This window comes from Electrophorus electricus, chromosome 23 (genome assembly GCF_013358815.1).
Source record: "Electrophorus electricus isolate fEleEle1 chromosome 23, fEleEle1.pri, whole genome shotgun sequence".
Lineage (NCBI taxonomy): Eukaryota > Metazoa > Chordata > Actinopteri > Gymnotiformes > Gymnotidae > Electrophorus > Electrophorus electricus.
In genome coordinates, this window is record NC_049557.1 from 1,187,889 (window position 1) to 1,215,307 (window position 27,419).

At 41.9% G+C, this 27,419-nt stretch overlaps 3 protein-coding genes across 17 annotated transcripts in view; 2 read left to right on the forward strand and 1 right to left on the reverse strand.

Moving 5' to 3' along the window:
• Positions 1–16,378, forward strand: fam102aa (family with sequence similarity 102 member Aa). 6 transcript variants are annotated; one of them, XM_027030937.2, is made up of 12 exons: positions 1–325; positions 453–821; positions 9,319–9,439; positions 9,696–9,725; positions 11,865–11,981; positions 12,121–12,167; positions 12,384–12,517; positions 12,765–12,869; positions 13,285–13,453; positions 13,531–13,652; positions 13,797–13,866; positions 14,114–16,378. In XM_027030937.2, exons 2-12 carry the CDS (start codon positions 676–678, stop codon positions 14,157–14,159), a joined length of 1,107 nt encoding a protein of 368 aa, XP_026886738.2. In that variant the 5' UTR covers positions 1–325; positions 453–675; the 3' UTR covers positions 14,160–16,378. The 6 variants fall into 6 exon arrangements, with proteins under 6 accessions (XP_026886738.2, XP_026886740.2, XP_026886743.2 ...); XM_027030942.2 differs by lacking the exons at positions 1–325; positions 453–821 and adding exons at positions 6,706–7,287; positions 7,834–8,279 and having other exon boundaries at positions 11,809–11,981; XM_027030938.2 differs by lacking the exons at positions 1–325; positions 453–821 and adding exons at positions 6,707–7,287; positions 7,834–8,279.
• Positions 14,274–17,852, reverse strand: LOC113590668. The gene is made up of 4 exons (XM_027030944.2): positions 17,476–17,852; positions 17,253–17,353; positions 16,785–17,000; positions 14,274–16,674 (listed from the first exon to the last, which is right to left on the reverse strand). Exons 1-4 carry the CDS (start codon positions 17,811–17,813, stop codon positions 16,526–16,528), a joined length of 804 nt encoding a protein of 267 aa, XP_026886745.2. The 5' UTR covers positions 17,814–17,852; the 3' UTR covers positions 14,274–16,525.
• The window catches only part of sh3glb2a (SH3-domain GRB2-like endophilin B2a), a 19,305-nt gene continuing 9,583 nt past the window's right edge, over positions 17,698–27,419 (forward strand). For 4 of the 10 annotated variants that reach the window (XM_027030926.2, XM_027030930.2, XM_027030931.2 and 1 more), the window contains exons 1-5: positions 17,791–17,956; positions 19,481–19,604; positions 21,149–21,290; positions 21,681–21,692; positions 23,047–23,175. In XM_027030926.2, the coding sequence (XP_026886727.2) occupies positions 17,802–17,956; positions 19,481–19,604; positions 21,149–21,290; positions 21,681–21,692; positions 23,047–23,175 (562 nt within the window). In that variant the 5' untranslated portion in view covers positions 17,791–17,801. The other 6 variants (XM_027030933.2, XM_027030935.2, XM_027030934.2 and 3 more) reach the window with 4 other exon arrangements.

Genomic DNA, 27,419 nt, shown 5'->3' on the forward strand with positions numbered 1-27,419 from the left:
AGGACGCCTCCTGTAGGGCGGGCCTTGGGCACTTTGGATAGTGAGAAATGGGAAAGTCGCAAAATCCCGGCTCTCAGTGATATGTGCATTTCCTTCACAATACGCCTTAAATCCTGGAATTTCGGCGCTAGGGAAATAGTCTAGAGATCAGTCTGTTAGTTCGTGAAGTAGTGCAGTTGGAAGTGCCCGAGAGTAGAAAGGTTTTATGTGGTTTAAAAAAAGCAAATCAATTGATTTTTTTTCCTGACACAGTCCTTAAGGTGGATAAACCGAATTCTGTGCATTTTCTCTGACAGAGTAAACCCTTTAGGCGGAAAAACCGATGGTATGTACAAAGCGATTGCGCAGAACGTCCCCCAGTAGCTCTGTGGAAACAGCGTTCTATACGGCTTTGTTGGGCAGCTTTCGTACTTAGTTTAATGTTTACGCTGATTTGTGCTTTTTTCTTTCAGGTACTAACCGGACGTTATTGGGTAGATGCTTATTGAAATTGAGATCGAAACTAAAAAACCTCCAAATTAAACAACCCCCAATTAAGCACATGGACAATATTCCTTTATCGTGACAAAATAATGTGTTCGGCTCAATCTTGTTTTCTTTAACGATTGCGTTTTTGGACAAACCCGTCAACTGCAGACCCAACGAACAGACGTATCTATTCGATATCTTCAGTCCATGGCGTTTTTAGTCAAGAAGAAGAAATTTAAGTTTCAGACAAAGTTTACGCTAGAGGAACTGACAGCTGTGCCTTTTGTAAACGGGGTGCTCTTCTGCAAGATCAGACTGCTGGATGGGGGAGACTTCGCCACATCATCCTCTAGGTAAAACCTGTAACATTTTAAAAACATAATTGTTACAACCCACTGACTTCAAAGTAGACCTTGACTTTATTGCTTCACTTTATTGTAACGGTGCACATGTTTATAAGCATCTAGAAGCTGTCAAAACAGGGGACTCGATTTAAATTTGATTAAAATATATTTGTGTATCCATAATGATTCCATAATGATGTCTCAGAAATCAATACGAAATTATGGAGGTTACTTGGAGTATTAGTGGTGAATCTGCAAGTCTATGGTTTTTATGCTTAAGAATCGCCTGTTGAATGTGTTTTTACAGTCGATCTACTCACAGTTTAGCACTGGGTCTTGTTATTACAAATGTTCATTAACTTACTTACTCTATTGTTTAAGCAAAGGAAGTTTTGACTTTGAGAAAAATACTATAAATCCAGATGCAGTTTATTGTGCATCTACAAAACTGCAGCAGCATTCACATCAAACTTGGTCATCCAGCTTTTGGCTGTCGTACGGTTTACACCAAAGCACGTGCAGTTAGTAAAAACCATGACCCCTAATATGCTGCACGCGATAAGTCGGCGTGTGGACTGGTGAAAAGCGAGGCAGTTGTTTTTGCATACTGTCCTATCCCTGCCTCACCTCCTCTGCGTGTCCCTGTTCACATGGAGAATAACAGGAAAGAAAAGGCACTCTGTCCGCTGCCAACAGTGTCTGTATGTACCACCACTGCTTCTCTCTCACCGATCCACTGAAGTAGAAAGTTATTTAATGCATGTATTCACTACTTTCTCGCAGCTTTGTGTGTGTGTGTGTGTGTTGGAGAAACTCTGTAATACCACAGCCAGAGGTTTTATCCTGGGTGAGTATATCAGCTGGTTATGGCCAGTTAAGAGGAAGGCGGAGTTCAGACGGGGTCCTTGATTGTTGTAGGTCTCATTTTTTTCTTTTCCTATCTGACATTTTTTATTCGAGTCACACATGGCTGTCGTCTGTAACGTTCTCCTTTCCCGCATCTAGGCACACAAACGCACATGCATATTCACCTTTTTTGTAGCATTTGTGTTGATGATGGGCTGAAAGAGGTGTGTATAGAAGGAAGGAAGAGGGGTGCAGAAATGGCAGCTAGAGAGCCAGAGGGGGAAGCGATAGGAAAATGTCCACTACGTTTAAAAAAATTACGCATTTGTGTTGAGGGAGTTACAAGGATATTGGAGCAGTTTTCTTAGCACCATTCAGTCTGTTCTTTAATGCATGCCAGAAAACATTACAAACCTAGCTCTTTTGAGTACAGTGCATAAGAGACCTAAGGGAATGTAATTTGATGGTTGGATTGCTCTTAAACATAAAAAAAAAACCCATGACTTTAGTCTGCTGGTAACATCACAGCACAAACAATTAATATCAAGAGAGTGTTGTTGAAGCCTTTGATCTTGCATGAAAACCCCATTTTTATTCTATCGTAAAGTGCACTTTCATCTTCCTGCCTCTTTCAGGTCGGGACTGGTTTTAGTGAGCCGTAAGAGTGGGTCGCTTTAAACCTGATCCCACCTGATGCTCGTATCCCTTGACTTTAGGCATTGTATAAAAATGTTGCAACGTTCAGATTGACATCAGGGAGATCAAAGGGTAGGATGCCTGTTGCTGGTAGGAAGTGCGATGCTGAGATGTGCTTTGGAGAAGAGGACGCCATGTGAGGCGTGTATGACGCAGCTTCGCCAGATGTGAGGTGTCATTTTTGCACCCTGGAGCAGAAGGTAAAGGTGCCTTTATGTTCATCTGTGAAGAGAATATAGCTTTCAGGTAAGCCCCACCCCCCTTCCCCCAAACAATGTCTTCTGGGATTGGCTAGAAGGTCTGGGAGGGTTTCTCAAAGTCAACTGTATTCTGAAAAGCTTTTTGCTCTAAGTGATCTTTTTTTTTTGCCAAATTATATTTCACATGATGTGTTCTGAACTCTGGAATACAGGTGAGTAGTTTTCAGAATGCGTACGCCAACGCCTGCAAGAATTAGTATGCAGAATAAAAACAGAATCCTCATAAACAGTGCAAATAAGCTCACCAGATGTTCTTTCCATGTGCGGTAGGAGTGTGTGGGATGAGAGAGGTTCAAGGATGTATTTATTGCTTGCAACAGTTCTAAAACAGTTCATTTTCATCTTAATTAACTGAGTTTTTCAATGAAGGTATCCTAAAGCACTCTCGACACTTTCCTATTCCCAAGCAGGCAGACATTGACGTCTCTGAATTCAGACTATTGTGAGCATTGTTGATAAAGAGCCTGAGAATGTGCATTGCTATAGTTACAAATCGGCTACTATGCAGATATTTTAAATGGACTTTGTTAATTTATGAGGCTTTTCGTCAGAATTGGCTTTGGAAGGCTTGTAGAAGACAGGATGGAGAAATTATGTACTTCTAATCTGTGATGAGCTGATGTAGGTATATGTGATTATGGGATGATGTGAAAGTTTTAATGTATAGTGAGAGGTTTTATATAATGTGAGAGATGTAATAGTTCTATCCCTATGTTTGTTTACATACAAACATGAGAAACTCTGTATGAATTCTTAGGTACATAAAGCTTCCAGAAATACTCTGAGAGAAATTCATTTTATATATTGCAGGTTCCACACCCAAATGTATGTGGCTATGTAAGACGTAACCAAAACCCAGCAACAAAAAAACCCTCCAGTGACAGACTTGGCCACATGCACAGTTATCATTTGTAACCTGTATTTTTCTAACTACTAGGTTGTGACAGGAGTATGTTTTGAGGGCCTTCAGTCTAAACCAGGAATAGTTCAGGTTATTTTGTAACTGCTCTATAGAGAGGGCATATGGCTCCCTAGACGAACTGTGTTTCCTGCTCGGTGCTGAATGTGCTTTTAATTAAAGCATGTTTCAAAGATGAAAGGGTTAAAAATAATCTTTTTCTGAAAGTTTACATTTTTTTGTTTGACTGCTGTCTTATTCTAATAATATAAGTATAGAATATTTATGTTCATTATTTTATTTTATTTTATTTATTTATATTGTTTTTAGCTCTCTCTCTCTCTCTCTATATATATATCTATATCTATATCTATCTATCTATCTATATATATATATATATATATATATATATATATATATATATATCTATATCTATCTATATCTATCTATATCTATCTATATATATATATATATATATATATATATATATATATATATATATATATATATATATATATAAGCTTGCACTAGAGTTTACCCTGAGATAACTGCACTTGAAAATTTTGGCTGAGTACAACAAACATATATTAATGGTAAAGATGGAGCTTTTCAGGAGCAGTGGCGTCGCAGTTTCGTCCCCATTCAGTGCTGTGTACTGCCTTCCAGGCCTATGGATCCTTACAAAGGTGTATGCTGCTCTTATAGGGGTGTGGGGTATGTGCACCTAAAAGCTTATGGGGCCTTATGAAGACCCATTTCGATGCTTTTTCATGGGTATGTTAGCCCCCTCATCTAGCTTTCTCTCTTCCTCCTTAAGACAACACAAAGAACTCTGTGTCCTACACAACGCTGAAATCCACTTTTAATGTGTGCCTCGCATTGTCCGTGTTTGCGCTTATTGCGCCAGGGTCTTGTGGAAACTGCTCATGGAACTATTCCTTTCTCCAGTTTTCTTTGCTTCCCAATTTTTTCCGTGTTAGATTTGCCGTCTGCGTGACGGAACCTCATAGGCGGCACAGTGCGGACATTGTCCGCGCTGCATTCCCTCTTCTGTGCAGCGCTATCCACTGTCTGCTCGCTGTCTGGACAACTTCTCTGCCTAACAACACTGAGTGGCATTCGGTATCTGCCTATGGGAAGAAAGCCTACAAGAGCGTCTCTCTGTAAATGATAGAACTCTCCTACTGCAGTCACACTTCATCACAGACTGCCCAAACACATGGACAGACTCCAGCACGCCTAAGCTCTCGGTCTGAGGACGTTGTCCGAGCAAATCACTTGTGCTATGGAGGTCTCCCTTCCTTGATGGATAAGATCCTGAGTGTTGATAACATGTGCTGTGTAGACAGACGAAGGTCCTGGCGAATGTGGAGGGTTTGGGCATCTAAGGTTCTCTCCCTATTCTAGGGACAGACTATGTATTCAAATAACAGATCTATAATATCTGTAAGTTATTTTAAGATGTACAAAAGTCTTGGCTGACCCAGGGCTTCGGTAGATGAGAGAGCCATTTATAAACAAAATCACATAGTTATTTTATCATGTGCATTTTAACAGTATTTTGCAGTATTGTTTGTCTTTTAAATATGCTTCTGTTCCGTGTTGCAAATGTATGCTACAAAGACAAAATCAGCTATAAAGCTATGCCGTAAATAGACAACTGTAAACACACTGACAACTTGGTTAGGTTCTCTCTCTCTCATTTTTATGCATGTTGAAGGGTCCATCCCTTACATTTTTCTTTTACTTTACATCTTTCCTTGATGTCCGATTAGATTGTTTGTTTGCTTTATGTTCTGAAAACGTAATTTAATATTTACACCATTTTCCAACCTCTCTTATTCCAAGGCTGAACAGGCTGTTTGTTACTGCACCTTTAAGACAGCTATAGGATCTATAGGATTTCTATTTTGGAACGCGCTCAAAAAGCACACTAAAACCTGCTTAAGACCTGCAGTATAAGTGCAGGGCTAAACTTCTGTAGGCTCAATTTGAGGAGATATGTAAATTAATTTGTTCTGGTTACACCAGAGCAACAGAATAAGATGGCTTTCCAGGTTATATAACATATATGGATTGTTTGGACTGGGGTAGTGAATGGTGTTTGTTTGTTTGTTCAAAAGCTTAAAACAAACAAACAAACAAACAAATATATATCACTTCAGAATTCTTCATTCCAGTAAAGTGAGGAAAATTCAGTTTTCCAGGCTAGGGTGCCCTATAAAGGCATGCAGCTCAGTTTTCAGCGTGCCCTTGTGTACAAACATATGGTTCAGTGTTTGTGTAACCACTGAAGTAAAAAGTTGTGGTGATTTTGCACACTGTCTGCTTGATGTAGGGCATGAGACTTGATTAGGCCTATTTCCTGTCTAGCATCCGATTTGGCCCTTGCCCTGCAACTCTCTGGGGTGACGCAGGCATGGTGCACGATGTTCCCGTGCTTTGCCTGGACGCCTGTACACAGCTGGCTTTCCCAGTGCAGGCGGGTGGGAGGAAGGCGCGAGAGCTCAGCACAGTGCAGTGTTTAATCCTGTCCTTATTTCACCAAGGACGTGTGCAAAGGGACATATTCTACATTTACATCATTTAGCAGATGCCCTTGCCCGGAGTGATTTTAAACAAAAGCTTTGTAGTTTCCATCGAAGCCTTATCCTCATGCAAGATTGCTTTGGAGCTCGGCTGGTTTGTTAAAGATAGAAGACCCTGCATTTTTATGGTTCATGTACACTTGGACGAGTGAATGTAACATCTGCAGCAACTCAACCACATGACTGAATAATTTGGCACAAGTGTATAGTCAGCAATTTGTTAGATACAGAAACTAAGAACAAAGCCTTTCCATCCGCCATACACTCTCTCTCCAGCTCAAGGGGAACTGCGTTACACAAGCAGAGTTCACCACCCCTGAGTCTGGGAGGAGCTAGCATAAGAAGGTCCAGGCTGAGGTAATGTGGCCTGTGTGGAGACCGTCACTGGAAGGGGGGAATGTTTACCTACCCGCTGTCAGGTCTGACGTGTGGCTGCTAGGAAACTCTGGCATGGTGTTGCGCTGGTTGGCCGGGTACGAGCGTCCAGTTCGGCTCGTTGCCCGCCGAGTCATCCGAGAAGTCCCTGGGCGGCGGCTTTACGCAATCCAGCTGGACGTGCAGTGCTTAAAGCTTTTTTTTTTAACTTGAGCAGATGATTTGAAGCTGTTACTGCTGACGTTTGTCGTTGAACCAGTACATATTGCTTAGCTAAGTTTAGATTTTGTGATTTTTTTTTTTCTCCTTTCTTTGTGATTAGTAGCCATGGGTATCTCTCTTTCTCACGGTCTGACTTTATTGGTTTCATTGTAGTGCTTGTGCACTGGTTGTCTGAGTTTTTGTGGTCATGGTGCTCATACCATCACAGACTGAGTGTATGAAAGGAGGCTTCCTGTCTTTAACACAGTATAGAGAGTCTGGTGTTCTCCTTTTGAGCATTTGATAGAACTTTCAGCAGTCTATACAGTATGAGTTTCACATACTGAAACTCTGTGTGGGACAGATGAATGGAATTACTGCAGCTCTCTCTAGTTCTACACAGTGAAACCTCTCCTCTCTGCTCTGGCTGTAGAGTACGTGCCAAGTACTTATTTAGTTCGCATCTAGCCGACTTGCCAGGGGACACCTTTTGTACAGCCCTGAGCCGTTGCCTATTGAAGAGTGTGCGCTTAGGTTTGCTTTTGGCCACTGTGGAAGAGCACAGAAGCTGAAGGATTAAAAACGAGCTCCAGATATTTTGATGCTGTAGGGTAAGCTAGCAAAAAAGGGCATGCTCAAATAAAGAAAGAAATTAATTTCTTTGCTGAAGCATGTGGACTGCTTAAAATAATAGATGCTTAAAACACTGTCTGCTTGATGTATAGCGTAAGGCCTGATCCAGAAAGAGTCGACGTGTACTACTTAAGCTTTTAGGCTCACTTCTACATTTGATTGAATCCGTTTACCTCCAGATGCTGCACCAATTACTCCTTAGTTGTTCTCCCTTAATGAGGTATACTGTTTAAGTATTAACTATTGATAGTGTTCTTTTAATGAAGGCTAACATCATATAAGAAGAATTGAGTGAAATGAGTTAAATTTCATCAAAACTCTATCCCCTGTAAGCCTGTGTTGTTGTTGCATGATGTCGAACACTGGAATGCCTATTAAAGTGTTCCAAAAAAAGAGAACTGAGTTTGGGTAGGCTGGTGAAGCATGTGAACTTTAAAGGTGTTATTGTGGCCTGGCACAATGATTAGTTCTCTTTGTCTTTTGGCTCCCTGCCTCTCCTCCTCTCCTCTCACTCCTCTGCTCAGCGCCGGGAGGGTCATCGGACACGGCCAGTTTGTAGTTTCTAGGGCGATGGTAACAAAGCGTGTTTGGCCCCTGGAATGCCAGTGAAGTGTGTGTGTGTGTGTGTGTGTGTGTGAGACAGACTAAAGGAGAGTGAATGATCAGAGCTTGCCAGCTCTGATAACAAGAGCTTGGTGGTGAGCGGTAAGCTAAGGTCTGGCCGGTCTCAGCCGTGGAGCTACCAGGAGAATGCTGCAGCCTGGCTGGAATGTCTGCACTGTTGTGTTTTTTGCTCGGATCAAAGGAGCGCAATGCGCTGGATTAGGAAACGATCTTACTTCGGAGAAGAGCCTGAAGTCTCCAGCCAGTTCCCTCAGTTCCTTCGCTGAACGAACAGTGGTCTTGTGCCACTGTTTGCTGCCTGTGGACAAATGTGGAGAGGAATTAAGAACAGATGCCCTGATTGGCAGTAAGCCATCTGAAAATATTATAAACTCCCCATAGTCCCAGCCCTTTAGGTTCCCTCTAGAGGGCCAGTTATAGGGAACTGCTGTAGCCATGTACTTTTAAAGCCTTTTTATTAGTTTGAGTCATGCGAATTTATAAGAACACCTGACAAAGATCTCTGCTAAAGCTAAGGATGTATTATTCCAAAGCTGCTATGGATTACCGTGATTTAAATCCGTGATTGTGAGAAGCAACTTTTCCTAGTTTTGGACAATGAGCCTTTTACATGTAATGTTTGTACTATTAGACCTACCAGTGGATGTGAAATAAAATGTCAAAATTGCTTGTGCTCTTAAATTGTACTCTTGCTGCAGGTTAAAGTTTGGATATGGTTTGGCTCTTTGCAGGGTTGTCAATGGTTCAACAGTGCTGCACTCCTCAGAGCAGTGTGTTCTTCTGTATTAATAGCTGTTTATTTGCATAGCAGATGGCCAGACCCTCATGCATATTCAGTACATGGGTCTTTACTGAATGCTCCCTCATAGATCTCTTTATATTTTTTGTGGTGTGTGCGCGCGAGTGTGTGTGCGCGCAAGCAGTGAATATGTTAAACTTGAATGTGCGAGCACATATAGCGCATATGTTTTAATGTAAAGGGAGACAGAAGCATAGTGAGTAGAGAAGCTCTTTTTTGAGTTTTGGGAGGTGTTCCCTCTTGGTTTGTTGTTTGAAGTGAATGTTTCATTATTACAGTACAGTCAGCAAATGTCCAACATTTCTCAATGTGCAGTGCTGAGCAGAATTCTTTTGTGTGAAATGGGTTATTAAAAGTTGGAGCACCTGCTAGATCATGGCTCACCCCTTCCTTCAAACCTCTGCCCTCTGTGGTGTTGAATTTGCAGTTAAAAAAATATTCATTTTTAATGTGCTGTTAGCCATCATAAATTGGGACATAGCTTACGCCATCAGGAAAGAATATGGGTCCTAGCCAAAAACAGCCTACAGATAAATTACACGTCCTTTTAACACAACACTTTCCGCTCTTCTCTCCTCTCCTGTAGAGAGGAGGTTCGGCAGAACACTGTCCGATGGAAGAAGAGGTTCTCCTTCGTATGCAAGATGAGCGCCAACCCCAATACCGGCATCCTGGACCCCTGCATCTGCAGAGTCTCTGTACGGAAGGTAAGTCCCTCCAAACTGCTGACCATGAGACAGCCAAACAGGGCTGAAGCAAAGTTTGAACCAGACTGGACCTAAGATTTGAAAAGCAAGTACTAATTTTGTGCATTCTAAATAGACCTCTACTTAAATGTTATCTTTTTTTAAAGATGAAACATTTGTTCACAGAAGTGTCAGGTTTGTGGAAGTGAGTTGAAGTAAACCTTCTCTGCCTGTACCTCCCAGTCACTGAGTCTTTCCTCTTATCCTGTTATTACAGGAACTCAAGGGGGGAAAAGCATATTCAAAGGTAGGAGAATTCTTCCGTAATGCACCCTGCTACATGTGGTCCAGAACCGGGGTACAGTCAGCTTCATCATTGCAGTTCTTTACTCTGTTGACATCTGTGCCGTTAGCATGTAGTAGAAGCTAAAATTGTACTTAACATGTGTGGTGCTGCCTGACACAGTTGTGTGGTGAAAATAGGTACGGTCTAACTGATACTGTGGTGTCAAGTGTCAAAGGAGACTTAAGAGCAATCATTGCCTATAGTTGTAAAAATTCTAGCTACTAGCTAGCTTGTGAACAAGTTTGTGTCAGGGTGTATGTGTGTCACGGGATTTACACCAACATTCTGGTCTTCTGATTTAGAGTCTTCTAACATGTGATGTCCCTTTATATAAGCACCCATGATTGCTTTCCAAGGAAAGAACGCTTCCTGTGTAGACCCGATGTTGATCTTAAATGGGCTCTGTATCGGGCAGAGGTGGGGAAATTGGCATTCGCAGTCAGGGAATGGAACCTTCCTTTTGTTTTGTTCCTCTCTGGCTAAGTTTGGATTTCCCCAAGATAAATATAACCCAGCTCCTCAGGAGAGGGCCTCCTTAAAATAAGGTGCCTGGAAGCAGAAAGTGCGCTGAGGATGGTCAGGTGACTTTAAGAACTTACAATAAGTCAACAGGATATATGACTAAAGGTTATACCAGAAAATGCTCCAGTCACACCATAGTGTCCTTTGCGTTTAAATATAGGAGGACCGTGAAAGGAGAGGCCCAGGCTTAGGTTGTGACGTCACAGTGTGTCCTGTTCTTGAAGAAGTGTCTGCTTTCCAGTAAAGTTTGATTTAGAAATGACTTCTGAGGAAGAAGTGTATTCAGGGAACAGGAAATTAGAAGAGAGTTGGAGGTGTATGGATGAAGGCTGTCTGCCTTCTAACAGACCCTGAGGAGCTCTGGGTGTGGAGGACCGTCTGGAAAACATTAGCTTTCCCAGCAGAATATCTTCACCTGGGATTGTCACTGTACGCTTCCTTTCTTGTTTATGACTTGGCTCATAATTTCCAATTTGAATTGTGTCAAAGTGTCCAGTGTACCTCGGGTCAAGGAGCAATTAATTATTTAGATTTTGAAATTTGATTTAGCTCTCATACTGAGGCAAATAAGATATTGAATGAAACAATGACCATGAAAGTGCTCAATGTCAGCTTTGATTCAAAGTTATTTACATCTCTACGGAATGAAACATGCCCTACCACTGTTACATTACAGCCCTTTTATACAGTGCCTTTTTATTTCAGAGGGTTATCAGTACAATAACCTACATATAAAAAGAGCTAAGAGTTCAAAGGATTACTATATATAATGTACTTGCAAATACCTTCAAATGAAAGGCCTTCAAATGTTAAATCCATGGTGTTGGATTTCAGAGCTAAAACAATGAAAATTGACTGTCCTGTTGCATATGGACTGCACTATATGTTTAAATGAATACTGATGTGATGGACTCTAGTCTGCAACAATCTAAAACATATTGCATGCAAGACTGGGTCTCTGTTTTGTTCAGTTTTGTAAGGGCTAAGTAATTTTGTCTTTTTTACAATGTTTTTATTCTAAGAACCAATTGAGAATTGATCTTTTCCCGGAGGTATTGGAAGATCAAAAGTTTGACTACAAGTGACCTTAAGTTTCAAAAGTATTTAACTGAAATGTGAACCTCTAACATCGCAAATCTTTCTGAATTGTCTAGTCACAATTTCACAACACTAACTTTAACTTTACTCCATTGCAAAATTCATAATGTGCAATAAGACAGGAAACTGATAGTGCGAACATCCTGGCAGTGAAAATGAGCGGATGTAGTTTCTGGAGACCCTGTAATCAGCCAGAATATCCGGGAAGACGAATGGGTTCTGTTTAGTCAGCATAGTCCCAGCAAACAGTGCACCCTACACATGCTATACTCCACTGAACTGCCATGCCCGGCCCAGGGAAGCCTCATCTGGGAGGCGTGGGGTGGAGTGGCTTCTGAGTAATGTAGCAATCACATTTTACACACACAGGTTTTAGAGTCAGTTTTCCATTTTGGCGTGTTTGCATGGGTTGTTGTGAATGTAGGGTTTTGGGAGAAGCTCTGTTTCAGCACATTTCTTGAGTATTGGTGCTCTTCTCAGCTGGGCTTTGCTGATCTGAACATGGCGGAGTTTGCAGGCTCGGGCTCCACCGTACGCTGCAGCCTGCTGGAAGGCTACAACACCAAGAACACCCGACAGGACAACTCCATCTTAAAGGTGAGAGGGCTCGGAGCATCCTCTACCTCGGCAAGATCAAGAACGTTGTATGTGGTTGCTGTAAAAGCATGTGATTACAAAATTACAGAAGGGTTCTCTTATTGCAATTTTGATATAACTTTATATTTTTCTTCTTAAGGTGACCATTGGGATGACCCTCTTATCTGCAGACCCATGTTTTAAAACGTGAGTGAACAGGTTCTTCTCCCCCAGTAATAAGTTAAGATTTAGTGCCCTCTTTTGGTGAACAGTTAAACTGCAGCACATGTTCATATGATTTTCCTAGATCGTTGGTCCAAACCGTGCACTGTCACCACAATAGCCGGCCTGCATTGATGCTTCATGCTTCATTCACAGATGTCCATTTCCTAAATAATTTATTTTTCTCTTTGTGCCCCTAAGTCCTCCCAATACTGCCAGGTCCATTTCTGTGCCTGGTCGTGAGCCCTCTCTTCAGCTGGACTGTAAAGGAGAGGGTACAGATATGGCGGCTACACCACGGCTAACCAAACCAAAGATGTCCATTTTCAGCTCGGGTATGTCCAGTACCCAGACAGACGTCACAAGCAGGCTTACATGTACAAGAGCGGTTTGCGCGTCGTTATTTTAAAAAAGAATTCTCCATACATTCAGCATGACCTTGGTGCTGCTAGCACATAGTTCATCAAATCAGTTCGTCATGTAGCTCGTATTAGCGCAAATAAAACAATAGCTACAGTAAGGTTAACGTGTTGTCCTCTTTGCTTTCGTGATCTTGTCTTTCTCTGTTTTGGGATTGTTCAGGTCTGACAGAGGAGGGGGACCAGAGTCGGTCTAGCCCAGACGAATCCTTCCACAACGGACATTCACGCAACTCCAGTTACGCCAGTCAACAAAGCAAGCTGTCAGGTTCGTACCAGTGTGCTTTTATGCACAGTTGGTGTTTGTGTTTGTATGTCACACAAACATTAACCATGTCTGTTTGTCTCACACGTTTATGTAGGGAGGGGACCTAGCCTGAATTCCTTATGTTCTCATACTCTGTTGTCGTGGTTACAATTCAGAAAGCCACCCTTTAGCTTCCTCTCCTTTGTCTATTTTTTTAGTGTCCCTTTTCTCTCTCTGAGGGAATTGTGAGAGACTGTGGGAATGTTTGTTTAAAATGCCAAGCCAATACTCTGGTGGCTGTGCTGGAAAAACTGACTGCCATGGACATCTGTTTCTGTCTGACTTGTTTTTTGTTTATTTTCTTTTTCATGATCAATACATGAACTAGGTGATTTTGTGTGTGTGTGTGTGTGTGTGTGTGTGTGTGTGCGCGCAGGTTACAGCACAGAACATTCTTGCTCGTCCAGCCTGTCGGATCTGACCCACTGCAGGAACACCTCCACGGGCAGCAGCGCGAGTGGAGATGCCCCGTCGGAGAGCGACAGTCGCCCCGAGAGGCCCCAGCGACCCCCTCGCCCTCTGCTCCCCTCCATCAGAGCCCCGAGGTACGGCCCCAGCACCTAGCTCTCTCCCTCCCCTGGGGAAATGATACAGCTTTCACTGACACCTCTAACCTCTCCAGAAGGAAGCAGGACTCGGTGGAGAGCCAGCCCACCTGGGTCAACGACACGCGCATCGACGCCGATGACATCGTGGAGAAGATAGTTCAGAGTCAGAACTTTGCTGACATCAGTAACAATGAAGGTGGGCAAAAATCCCAAGGGTTATTTCCATGTTATATTATGTAATGAGTTGATTTCACGGCACGTGTCTCGTGCCATCCTGTTTGTCTTGGCTGCTGGTCTTCTCCTCTTTCTCTCGTAATTGCTTTTTTATCTTCTCATTTAGACAGCAATCTGAGACTATTTGTCAGTAGAGATGGGACTACAGCATTAAGTGGAATTCAGCTGGGAAACAGGTGGGGCAGTAATGCTAACTAATATAGTTAGAAATGTAGGAATAATTGAATTATTGCAATATAGTGTATTTCTTGTATGTTATATTAAGCCTCAAACGCTACCCTATACTGTACTATAGTGTGTCTGATGTCAGTACAAACCAGGCAAAGTCTTATACTGTTAGGCAGGCATGACCTGACCAACCTCTGCAATTTTCTATTGACTTTGTTATTGTTATTGTTGTTGTTATTGTTATTGTTGTTTTAGGGTCTCTGCTGGTGTGTATGAACCAGTGGTGATTGAAAGCCACTAGAAGCGCGAGGGCTGGACGTCCTGCTTCAGGTCCATTTCCTGCGCCACTAAAGACCTGAGGCAAACATGGACTCCTGACTCTTGACTTTTGTTTGTTTATTTTGCCGTTCTGCACTACTGGAAGATGTGTGCCCGTGTAAGACCTTCCACGGCTCACAGATGAATCCCAGCCGCGGCTTTAGTTGGCCTGTTGCCTGCGTGTGTAAGGTCCCCACCTCCATTTTCATAATTGCTTTGACACTATTGCACAAGAAAGAGTTTGAAGGGGGCTGTGGAACTTGACACCATCACTACAACATTGAAACCAAACTTGTTCTTTAAACGTGTAAGCCACTACCACTGATGAGGTTCGAGATCTGTGGCTCTGTCATTTTCTGTGTGTGTGTGTGTGTGTGTGTGTGTTAAAGCCCACATCTTTATGCACTGTATGTAACTGTGGTAGGGTTTTAATATCAGAATTGAATCTTGAGTGTGTTCCACAGCTGTAAATGGCTTACATTTTGAAAATTGTCGAGGTTTGTTATCTTTTTACGTTTCTATGGAATAAGTTACCCCGACCCCAACACCAGCTGGAGCAGACACACCCTGCAGTGTGTGCCGAGGCTGTCTTGGTCATAAACACTAAATCACAATTCTTACCATGAAGCAGTTTGTTTATTTGGAATTGGCTTTTGGCAGTATTCCTGGAGTACCAGCTGGCCTGAGTACTGTGAGAGGACAAACAGTGGCCTGAAGTCAGTGAAACAGAGGGTCTCCTATCTGTCTCAGATCAGAGCACATGTGTCTTCTGTTGTTGCTTCTGAACTGGCATTGTATAGAAGAACTTTAGTGTTATGCCTTGAAATGAGTGCTAACGTACATCAATGCATAGAATTCATAGGAGGTTTATGCTTAGTAAACATCTGTGCTGTTGATGCTTAAATGTGCCATGTTGAGTTTAACAACAAAACCCATTGGCAGGATATTACTGTGCATAGCTCCTTGTCCTGCGTGAACTGCACTTTACATCAAACACATTTTCAATAACAGACGAGCGATAGGGTGACGCATTAGACTTTCTGAGCTATTTCATTAGATATCGAGTACTCCTTAAATGTTCTTTAAAAGCAGCAAGTGGCTGGTCCAGTCAGACTGCTGTTAGAGGACTACAGACACATTTGAAAAAAGTTAGCGTTCTTTGACCTCTTTTGTCATTTAATGTGGGGTAAAAGACTGACGCTGGGTCTTTGTCTATAAAACACTATATAGTAGGTCTAATTACATCTATACACTATGCAGCACTTTTGTATTATTTTCAGACTGAGCAAGCTCTCGATCATTTAACTCTCACCTAGCTTTTAAACCCGATTCCATTTCCATTTCAAACCAGCTGGCTGGTTCTATAGTTCCACAGACACTAAAAAGCCATTTTTGGGTTTGACCTCATCGTGAACAGTAGTACATTTTGAAGGTTTATGTGAGCTGTTTTAAGGTCCAGTGTGTTTGTGTTTTGAAAACTGTGACTTGCTTCTCATAGTATATGGTGCTGTTATTATGGACTGACAGCTTTGGGAGTTCTCTTGATTGTTCATCTTGTAGTTTATTTTAAGGTAGGTGTCTTCAGTAAGCACTTCAGTCATATAGTGATACTGGAAGTAATTCATATAACATCACATTGTAAGTTTCTCTGTTTTATTACAAATGGATGGACCTGGCCTTCTGTCCTGTTGTCGTCAGTTAGGATGTGTGAACACTGAGGCATGTCTTTAACACTAGCTTTCTTTGTTATAAGGTATCTTTTCTGGATGCTAAGTCTAATGCTAACTATTCATAATGGAAGATCTTTAGTTGCAGTGTTGTTTGGTCCAGGACTTGGTTTTAGCCTGAAAAACTGGCTCAGAGAACACTAATCATTTGGGAACATTGGAGTCTACAACATTAGAGAACATTTGGGTTTACGCTGGACTCCTATGGTGAAATGATATTCATTTACACAGCACTATGCACAAATTGTTTTTGGTTTTTTTTAAAGATTTTTATTCATTTGAACTCTGGTCTGGAATGGGTTTAGAGCCATGCATGACCACAGCATATTTCCAACACATAAGCTAACATTTCTGCAACCTGTGTTAATAAAAGATGCATAACTCGAAAGATTTCTATCACATGTATTTCTATATAGCTATTTTTGTGAATCTCCCAAATGTTTTTCATCAATAAAGTGAAATCCTTTTCCCAGCATGTTATGTTCTTGGATTTGCATTTACATGTACAGTGTGATGAGCTAGGCCATAGGTTCAGTCTCATAAAATGTGTATACTGTCTTATTGGTTTATAAAAAAGAACATATGCATTTTATCCTAAACAAAATGTGATGTAAATCTCTGTTTACAGTATGTCCTCCTTCAGTGTGTAGTGTCTGTTGTGCCTGGGGCGGTGCTGATCTGTGAGCTGGTAGCAGAGCGTGCACCACATGCTGTCCTCCGGGGCGATTTGGACCCCACTGCTGGTTCTGAATGGCCTTAGGGCGCAGGAGCCTGTGAGAGTGAAGGGAGACCGTTGACTTCCAAAGAGTGCAGTCATTTACTGGGAGTCACAGCCACTGATGGCTGTCCCAAGAAACTTTCACGCAAGTTAAAAAATTTACCCAGCACGAAGTAAGCCGCAGCACTGAGGCAGAGGATGACGAGGAAGATCGGGCCAGGCCCCACGCTCACTGGGGCACAGGCATTAGGGCAGGCGCAGGGACTCTCCACCCAGATCTGTAAGGGAACGTTGTCCTGGAACCTCTGGCTGTAGGAGATGGAGTGGTTTGGGCTACACTGGTAGTGCACCACAGTTTTAGCTTCAGAGGAAGAGTATACTAGAAGAGGCAGAGGTATAATGACTTCACCTTTTAATAACAGAAAATGCATAATGCACTACAGAATTTTGGAAGAAATAATTATACATATTCAATAGAGCAGGAGTAACAGTGTTTTAATTGAACAGAAAAATACATGAAATGGTAGTCTTTTCCAATGTTTTTTAAATCATACATACACCCAGAATTTCTACAATTTTGTATGCTAACATGTTAATGTACTCTATGGCTCAAAGTACAGGTATAACCTACCTGAATAAGTGACTGTGAGTACCTTCATTGTATCATTATACTGGAATTTATTGCCCTTGTGTCTTCCATAATTCACATAGTGATTTGTGTACTTTTTGTGCCTATGAAAAAAAAAGATTCACTTTTCAGGTCAGAATAGCTTTACACCCAATATAAATAAAGATATTTATCCTTCTTTGATATGTTCTGAGCAATTTACGAAATGTGGGACATAAATGCACACCTTACAATCAAACAGGCAGCTACATCCGTGCAGTCTGTAACAGCGAAATCCTCGCGCTCTGAGAAAGGATGGCACGGGCTGACGGAGACGAGCACCTCGGTATCTCGCGGCGCGTCTTCGAATGGCACGCGTTTGAAGCGCTCCAAGAACCCCTCCGTGTTTTCCAGCGCTTCTAGATCAATAACTCCACTTCCGTCCTGCATGATGCATTTGCAGAGATCTACCTTAATACAACCGTGGTTTCTCTTCCCTAGCGGAACAGATGGAAGCGACGGAGATGACGACACGGTTATTCCTAACGACGCGTAAAAAGTAAGCACTACTAAATGGTGTCTCATCGTGGTATAGCACCAGAGAAAGCACGCCTGTTGCAAATAAGAAAGGACTTAATTTACGGCACAGTGACAGCTGCACGTCGTCGTCGAGAGTGTCTGAGAGGTGCGACTGTCAGATTCCTGTGGTCCTCTCCAACAGCCCAAGGGTCAGTGTAAAGCCATACTTACACAGTTTGGCCATGTCATAAATGGACGTAGACCTGTACCGTGCGAGGTATACATGCGTAAGGCTCAGCCCATCCGTGATTTATCTAGGCCTGCAGATTATCCTGTTAAGAACAGATATCATCTTATTAATAGTAAGAAAAATAAAACAACAACAAAAACATCAGCAAACAAGTAGCCAGATTTTAAACATTCTTTTGTAGTATATATAGGGTGTAACGTTATTCTGAACAGAAAAGTGAATAAATCTTTTCGTAGGCACAAGAAGTACAAAAATCTCTATGTGAATTATGGAAGACACAAGGGCAATAAATAAATAAATTCCGTTTTAATGATACAATGAAGGTACTCACAGTCACCTATTCAGGTAGGTTATACCTGTACTGTGAGCCATAGAGTACATTAACATGTTAGCGTACAAAACTGTAGAAATTCTGGGTGTATGTATGATTAAAAAAACATTAGAAGAGACTACCATTTCATGTATTTTTCTGTTTAATTAAAACATGGCTACTCCTGGTCTATTTTCAGGTGAATATGTACAATGACCTTTTCCAAAATGATGTTGTGTGTGTGTGTGTGTGTGTGTGTGTGTGTGTGTGTGTGTGTGTGTGTGTAGGAGTATATTGTTTGTTAGATGATGCAGGAATAGCCATGGTATGGAAATGAAAAGAGACTATGGAGGGCTAGTCTGTCTCATTAGTGGGGTTCTGACCCCCAAGATGGAGAAGCGGCTCCACCAGATCTCAAAAACATCAATCTCAGTCTATAAGAACACTATCCTAGGAACAGTGAAAAATACTGTAATCCAAGAATATCCTACAACGTTTGTGACTATTTCAGAAAAAGACATTTACATAGATGAAACTCTGAAATATAAACACACTTTTACACTACATAATTACAAATTTAATCTGACATTGGCTACATTTGAGATTAGACCGTTTGATCATTTCCTCTTGTTATTAAAATAAAAGTCGACACCATCGCTATTACATTGCATACTTGGTTTTGAAACATGCTTGAAACATAGGCGCTCAGTTTGATTTGAGGGTGTTGGATTTCAAGTCAATATATTAATGAAAAAATGTTATAAACATAAATCCAAATATTTAAAAAGTGAAATGAGTGGTTTAATTTGAAACGATCAGTAACCTCGAAAAAAAACAGCACCTTCGTGCTCCCTTCTGCCCCCTGCTGGCTGATAACTGGAATATATTTTAAATAATCTAGAATTTGGTCAGTATGATATGCTGGGTTAGAGGCAGTACATAGTATCACGAGTGCCTTGATGGGAAACTGTTGGCTGGACAATTTGGCCATTTGGAGGGACGTAGTCATAGGTACGAGAAGCCAGTTCCAAAGACTAAAGTCATGTCTATCCAAAACAGGATGCCGTTCTGATCTGGAGTGGCGATCCCGATTACAGAAAGTCTCTCTTTATTCAGTGTTTGGAGAAATGACTTGATGACTTGAATTCTGTCTGTGTTCTAACCTGATCGCAGATTCTACCCAAGTAATGTGAGTCTTCACAGCATCCATAACAGCCCATCTAATCCTTGTCTTCCTGCTCAGCAAAGTCGAAATTACAGTCCAGAGCTGTATGATACCAGCATACACACAACAGAGGTAAATATCCCAAAGAGAGTTCATTACAAAAGCCTTCATATTTGTTTAGTTCATCTTTTAGCAGCACAGAGTTTTTAATGTTGCTTCATGACGAGGAATCCAGGCAAATGTCAGACAGCTGAGTCATGCAGTGGAAGGGAATTTGTGCAGACTTCTTGGATTTTCATTTTAACAGTATTGCAATGGATGCATTGTGTTCCTGGCATCGGCGATCTGAAAACAAGCTGAACTAGAAGGTTGTTGAAATGTACTAGTTGAAATGTCACAGGACAGAGGTTTGTGAGGAAAGAGAGATGGTCGCTTCTAAAGGCCTTATTCTTCACTGTCTCAACATTAAATGTAGTTACACTTCCATTACATATGGAAACCACTGCAACAGGCAAGACATCTGTGTGCTCTCAGAAATCCCTTCCTGCCTTGACTAACGCACTCTTTGAGGTTAAGTGTTGGAGCCGGTGCAGATAACGGGTCCCATTTGGACTCAGAGTATATAGGAGAGGGTGAGGGTTTCACCTTCCTGTCTCACTGATATAATGACACTCCCAATGAACATAAAAAAAATATTTTAATATCATACAGTTACTAACACCATGTCACAAGTGTACATTAATCATCTCTGTAACTACGTCACATTTTATAGCCAGTCTTTAAATAAAATAAAAAAAAACAAGTTATACAAATGTAAGCGATATAATCTCTCTGAACTCCTTTCCTTTTCAAATAAACATCACAGTGTAAGATTCAGATCGTGGTTTTATTGTGTAGACCTCACCAAATAGTGACATGCCCCTTTAAGGCAGAGTCGGCTTCACTCTGCCTGCAGAGAGCTGCGTCTGAGCTCTGTGCTCGGTACTCAACGTCGGCCTCTGAGGAGGTGCAAATGCCGCGGGGATTTTTTTAGGCTTATTCACCGGCACAATGGATTTTAGCGTAAAGAAGCTTGCTTCTGATGCCGGTGTGTTTTTTTCTCGGGCCGTGCAGGTAAGGGCGCCTTTGCGCTTGGAAACGGCAACGCAGCAAATGCAGGCTGTGGTCGCTCGCTCTTCCTCCGCCGTCACGCGGTTTCGTGGAAAAACGGAAACCTCTCTCCGTGGGCATATTTGCTTATTAAGTGACATAGTATTGTTTTTGTCGTTCCGTAATAGCATCCTAACGAGACATCACAGTGTGACTAAACATATCGGTCAGTGATCGTGACGCACGACTGTCATGTAGTTGGCCTGAAAATAACAGCAGCTGTGAGGATGTTTTTCATCTTCGGCGGATGTCAGCGGCTCCGTTTGCAACCTCGTGTTGCATCGGAAGAGCCGCTGGGCTGCCGGGGGTCGAACTTTGCAGCGACGCATGAAGTCGTGCTGTCGTTGAGATGCGACTTATGAAGCTCAGAGCTGCCGTTCTTATGTAATCGATCGCTGGTCATGGTGAAACTGTGTGTGTGTGTGTGTGTGTGTGTGTGTGTGTGTGTGTGTGTGTGTGTGTATTATATATATATTTCTATGAAGGAGTTTGCCCAGTATGTAACTGCGTGTGTATTCAACCTCTAGTTCACAGAGGAGAAACTCGGCCAAGCAGAGAAGACCGAGCTGGATGCTCACTTTGAGAGCTTGCTTGCAAGAGCCGATTGCACCAAGAACTGGACAGAAAAAATCTACAGGCAGACGGAAGTTCTACTGCAGCCAAACCCAAGTAAGAAGCCGTTTCCTTCAGCTCCTTCTTTGGTAACTCCTCCAGTGCATTTGGCTTTGTTCAGTGTGATTTGGGTACCAGCACCTACTTTGGTTCGACATTCTCTGTCTCTGGGAGTTCACGTTTTGCTTCCGATTATTACCGTGAGAGTGGTGTTAATGGATTATCTCTTAGGCTGATTATGCTTCAAAAGTCTGGGCCCTGCTGATACTGCGGACAGTTGCCCAGTTTTACCAGCGCATTCCAGTCTGGACAGCTGCCCTGTGTCACTTTATTATTTTTGGTACACAGTTACTGTGACCTCGAGTATGAGAATCTGGTGTCTGTAACAGAACGTGTGAGGGGGTAGGGGCCTCTAACCTGTTCCTTTCTGACTCTCTCATGCTACAGTCGATCACACTGGTAAGTACACCACATTTTTACCAGCGCCCAAACAAAAACTATCTACAGTCCTTCCATCCACACTGTTCCAATGAAGACATATTTGTATTTAAACGACATAAGTGAAAACTCACCCATTTCGGACCAGCACTGTTCCATTTTGTGAGGTTCCCGACTGGGTTTCCATCATGAATAAGCGTGCTAATGCCTAAGGCAGAGCCTTGCACCATAAAGCGAGGGTCAGACTTTTTTATGGTCTTCGTGTTCACATTCACACAGCGTCGGGACGCATTGGGCCATTTCCGGGCCAGATTTACTGATGCTGCCAGTGGCACATGTGCAACGTGTATGATTCCCAAAACCACAAGCATTGACTGGTGTACTGGACCTGATTAGGCTGATCCTGACGCTCGATACTGAATGTGTTTTCTGCACGTGCACAAGCTGTAGTGAATCAGGCCCTGTATGTATGTTCTTTTGTATGATATGTCTTAGCATGACATCATCACTCAGACTCTCATTGCCTGATCTAATACTGATCATTTGTACCTGGACATTCCGATTTCCTTTGGCTGTTTGGGTTGCCTGTTTTGAATTTGTGGTGGATTAACTTTAAGTAATTCAGCGTTGAGCCACTGAGAAAGTTCTTTCCCTTTTTGTGCACTTGCCTGGGGGGGGTAATTCAGTATCGTTATTGAATTAAGCTTCTTGCTCATGAGCACAACAGGGGTGTTCAGGACCTTAGAATTGGCAAATTGATAATGCCAGGGCAGTTTGTTATAGTTTCAGTTTAGTTATACATGCTTTTAGATCAAAATATGTTATGTTTTATTTGATATCAAGACACCCCAAGTGGACATGAAATAATATTTCAACTAGGTAGCTTCTTCTGGCGCTAATTAATATTTTATTTTAAAAATGGGTCATATTGTCCCTGCACTGTCAATAATCTCAAGCAGATAATTAAATAAACTGAAATTTCATTTATTTGGATCATACCCAAAATATTAATTGTGAAAATGACTTTATATTTAGCTTTATATAGCTTTATATTTTATGTGTCGCCGTTTTTTTTTTTTTTAATAAAGTTTCCTGTTTCTATAGTCATATCTAAACTTGCTCTGGGTATTTTAATAGGATATTGTATATGTGCCAGTGAAGGAGGACATATGCTATTCATGTGAGCTGTGTGTCCACAGAAGAGTCTCTTGGCATTTTTTTTCCTATTTTTGCAACTTCCCGTTATTTAAAGGATGTTCTGACTCTAAGATATTTTAGTTTGTCTGTCTTTATGATCGATAGACTCCTGGTCTCACCTCTGCTGTAGAACTCGTCCATTTTGCCTAATTTTTTTAACCTAATGTTTCTTTGTTAGGTGCCAGGATTGAGGAATTCCTTTATGAGAAACTTGATCGGAAAGTTCCTTATCGAGCCACCAATGGAGAAATACTGGGACAATATATGCTTGAGGCAGCCAAGGAATTTGGTTCAGGAACTCCCTATGGTAAGAACTGACAAACTGATCCAAGGCCTGGGACTGTTTTCATAAGTGCTTAGTCACATGTTCTGATGTACAGAATGCACTGTTTTAGCTGACAGATTTGTCATTTTCCATAGTGCCTTTTTTTTCGTGATGGATTTTAGCTTTCACTTTAGAAAACAAGGCTTGCAGTTGCACTACGTTGGACTGTTTATCTTTTTAATGTAAAGGACATTATTGCATTATCTGGATGACCATGTAAGACATTTTATTTTCTGACAGAGTTGAGGAAATCAGACCAAATGAATCTGAACAGTTTTTTTCTATTTAATATTGATTAGTGCAGTATTGAGTCACATTGCTTGTAGAAAGTCTTCTACTTTGTTCATTATGACTTGCAGATGTTCTTTACAGTGCTGGCGTAATGGGACGCGGCGATCGAACAAAGGCGATTGGTGGCTTTTGTCGGCATAGAGTAAGCTTCAGCTTTACCTTTCCATTGTGATTGGAGGGTATTGCAGAACCAGTACTGCACTTAAGTACAGCAGTTCTGGGATGTGCAGTTCTGGGATTCAGTTCTGTGTGGTGGGAGCTCACAGATCATCTCACGTTCAGCTGAGCCCAGTGTTGAAGTCCTGTGTCACCACACAGAGAGAGCAGGGCATGTGGGAGTTTGTGAACATGATCTAATTGATTTCTGTCTCTGTGCTGCACTGTCTCTTTCTGCATGCCATCAGCATACAGCCGAACCAGTAACGCGTGTTGCTGGCGCTTTCTCGCCACTGACTCGTGGATCAATAGTGAATTGTTCAGCGGTCACATGCCATTTCATTCTGCAGCCTCGTGCAATCCAGAATGCCCCCAGCCAGGCCTACACAAGCACTGGTTAGACATAGATGAATAATTCTCCTTCTAAGTCATTAGTGCCTCTATTGCTTGATATGAGCTGTGGTGACTTGTAACATGTATCCACTTGACAGTAGATAATGGAATTGCACAGAGGTGTATGTTAGTGTGTTCTTAGTCCTGGTATAGTAGGCATACTTTTTCCAACAGCAGGTCCAATGTGTTAATTAGAAAAATCATTCTCACATGAATAGTAATTTGTTGTCATGAAAGTGTAGATTGGTACAAAAACATATGCTGCATTTATGCATGACTTTATTTGCACACGAGCCAACATGTCCAACATTTAGTGTGTCTGCTCTTTCAAGCTGAAATGCTCTTAACATTAGTAAATGACTCATTAATGATGTGTGGCTGAGTGGGTGCTTTTAGTTCAGTCTCTAGTGTCTGACAGTGGAACTCTAGGCCATGCTTGGCTGTACCTCACTGATAGCTCTTCAAAGTGTGGAAAACCTCAAAGTCCATCTGGAAAATGTTTTAACATGTGAGCGTAATAGAGGAATCTAATCTAAGGTCCTCTGGTAATCAGACTATAGGGTTGTTGTTGTTGTTTGTGGCTGTCCTATCTAGTTCTGTTGCTCCAACACATGGATGACTTGACAAACAATGAGTTGACTAGGAATCCAACTGAAATTGACAGGCACTAGAGTTGGTTCGATTGAGCCAGCATTGTGATGTCACACCCCCTGGCCTGCCCCGCTCCACAGACGAAGGCAGGGAGCATCCTGCCTGCTATAATTCCAGTGTCTCTACTATAAAACAAAAAATAAATATAGTTTTCTACATTAAACACAGAACATCAATGTATTACCAATTTTTTTTTGGTAGGCCACAGAGCCTCTCCCCGCCACCAACACACACACCCGACGCGATCATCTATCACGAGTGGCTTGTTTGATTAAAAATGCGCCTCGCCTTGATGGTCAGAGAGAGTAACCGGCTGTTGTCGGGGGAGGAGACGAGCAGAGGACCGAGAAGCACGGTTTTACCTGCCGCACCCCACGTGAGCTGGCAGCCCTCATATACTACCTATGGCAGTATAGCATTTCTTTAAAGAATATAAATCAAATTTTGCATGTGAACGTAATATCCACACACTCTAAATATTTCTATAGTCCGCGTGCTCTTTTAACTACAGTTTGTGTGTGCATGCAGATATTTTAGCCAATGCAGATTAAGTTTTGTCGTCATCAAGACGTCTCCTGCCTCATGCTGCACGTGCAGAGCGGGTCAGCACAGCGCCACGATAAATTGAACAAGCCTGATGTCTCCCTGTAGATATCACTCAACCCTAATAGTCACCTCAAAAATAGGGGTCCAGGAAAGGTTAGCATCGTCTTAGGCTGTTCACTGTGTGAAATCTAAATCAAGTAAAGTTTATTTATGTAGCACTTTTTACAACAGATGATGTCACACAGCAGCTTTACAAATGTCCGAGTCCAAGTCCCCAGTGAGCAAGCCAAGGGCAACAGTGGAAAGGGACAAACTTCCTAAAGCATGAGGAAGAAACCTTGAGAAGAACCAAGACTCAAAGGGAGGCCCGTCCTCCTCTGGCCAACAACGGACAATGGTTTGTGCGTGTCTGAAACCCATCCCGCATGAGAACGTCCATCAAGGGCAATGGAGAAGTAGATGGCTGGGGTGGAGGTGTGGTGCTCTACAGCAGGTAAATCAGGGGGTGGTGGGAGTAGCCATGGCAATTGAGATGGGTGAAGGCTGAGTAACATCATGGCATCAGGGGTAGGTGTACCTCAGCAGAAAGAGAGAATGCAGGTTCAGGCATGAGGGTGTGTAAATTAGGGACCTATAATGTGCAAAGATGGACTCCAGCAGATCTAGCTATGGCAGCACAGCTAAAAGAAAAGAGCCAGAAGGAAACACAGGCATGAAGACACCCTGGAACATCAGCAGAGAGGTGAAGTGACATCATAACATACCAGTTTACCAGAACTCTCAATGCCCATGGAGCCCAAAATCTACACCTTTACCCAAGATGGGAAGTAGTTAATAACATGCCTGACCGTATAGATGAGTTTTCAGGCTAGCCTTAAATATTGAGACTGCATCCGAGTCTTGAAAGTGTATAGGAAGGTTATTCCATAGGTTGGGAGCTTTACAGGAAAAGACTCTGCCCCCTCCGGTAGATTTTCTTATTCTTGGTACTAGTAAAGAGCCTGCACCTTTTGATCTAAGCAGAAGTGGTGGATTGTAATCTTGCAATGGATTGTAAAGTTCTCTATGGTACTGTGGGGCAAGACCATTCAGTGCTTTGTAGGTCAATAGAAGAAATTTTACTGGGAGCCAGTGTAAAGTAGCTAAGATGGGAGTAATGTGATCAAATTTTCTAGGTCTAGTAAGAACTAGGTGGAGCTTGTTTAGGCACTTAATGGTACAGCCAGATAGTAATGCATTACAGTAGTCCAATCTTGAAGTAGTAAATGCATGGACTAACTTTTCTGCATCATGTGAGGAGAGTACTTTCCTAATCTTTGCAATGTGGTGGAGAAAGGCAGTCCAAGAAATATTATTTACATGAGCTTTGAACAAGAGACTGGAATCCATAATAACTCCAAGATCTTTAACTGTTAGAGAAGATGTGATTTAGGAGACCATTGAGGTTCATTGAGTATTTAGAGAGCAAGAACATAGCTGTCTCTGGGCCTAATAGAGGCACACCTGTTTTGTCAGGATTAAGTGATAGAAAGTTCCTCAACATAGTATCTGACATCCTTTATGCATTCATCAGTAACACTAAACTGATATGTGTCCCCTGGTTTGGCTGAGATATATAGCTGAGTATCATCACCATAGCAGTGGAAACTAGCACAGTGTTTACGTATGATGTCACCTAGAGGTAGCATATATAAGAAAAAAAAAAGCAAAGGTCCTAGAACACTTCCTTGTGGGACACCATAGCTAACCTTCTTGTATGCTGAGAAGTGTCCATTTATGTTAACAAACTGGTAGGGACCAGCTAGATAAGATTTAAACCATGAAAGGGCTGTTCCCCTAATCCCAACAACATTTTCAGTCTATCTCGTAAAATGTTTTGATCAATAGGGGCAAATGCTGCAGTCAGATATAAGCAAAGAGACATAACCCAGGTCAGAAGCCAACAACAGGTCATTAACTTCTGATTCAGGTATGGGTTTAGCTGCTGAGCTATAGCGTTTTCTAGGATCTTGGAAATAAATGGAAGGTTGGAGATCATCCTGTAGTTTGACAGCTGACATGGGTCGAGGTTAGATATTTTAATAAATTGTCTGATTACTGCTAATTTGAATAATCTGGGAATGTAGCCAGTGTTCCAAGAGGAGTTTATTAAATTTAGTAAAGGTTCAGTTACTTCAGGTATGATTTCC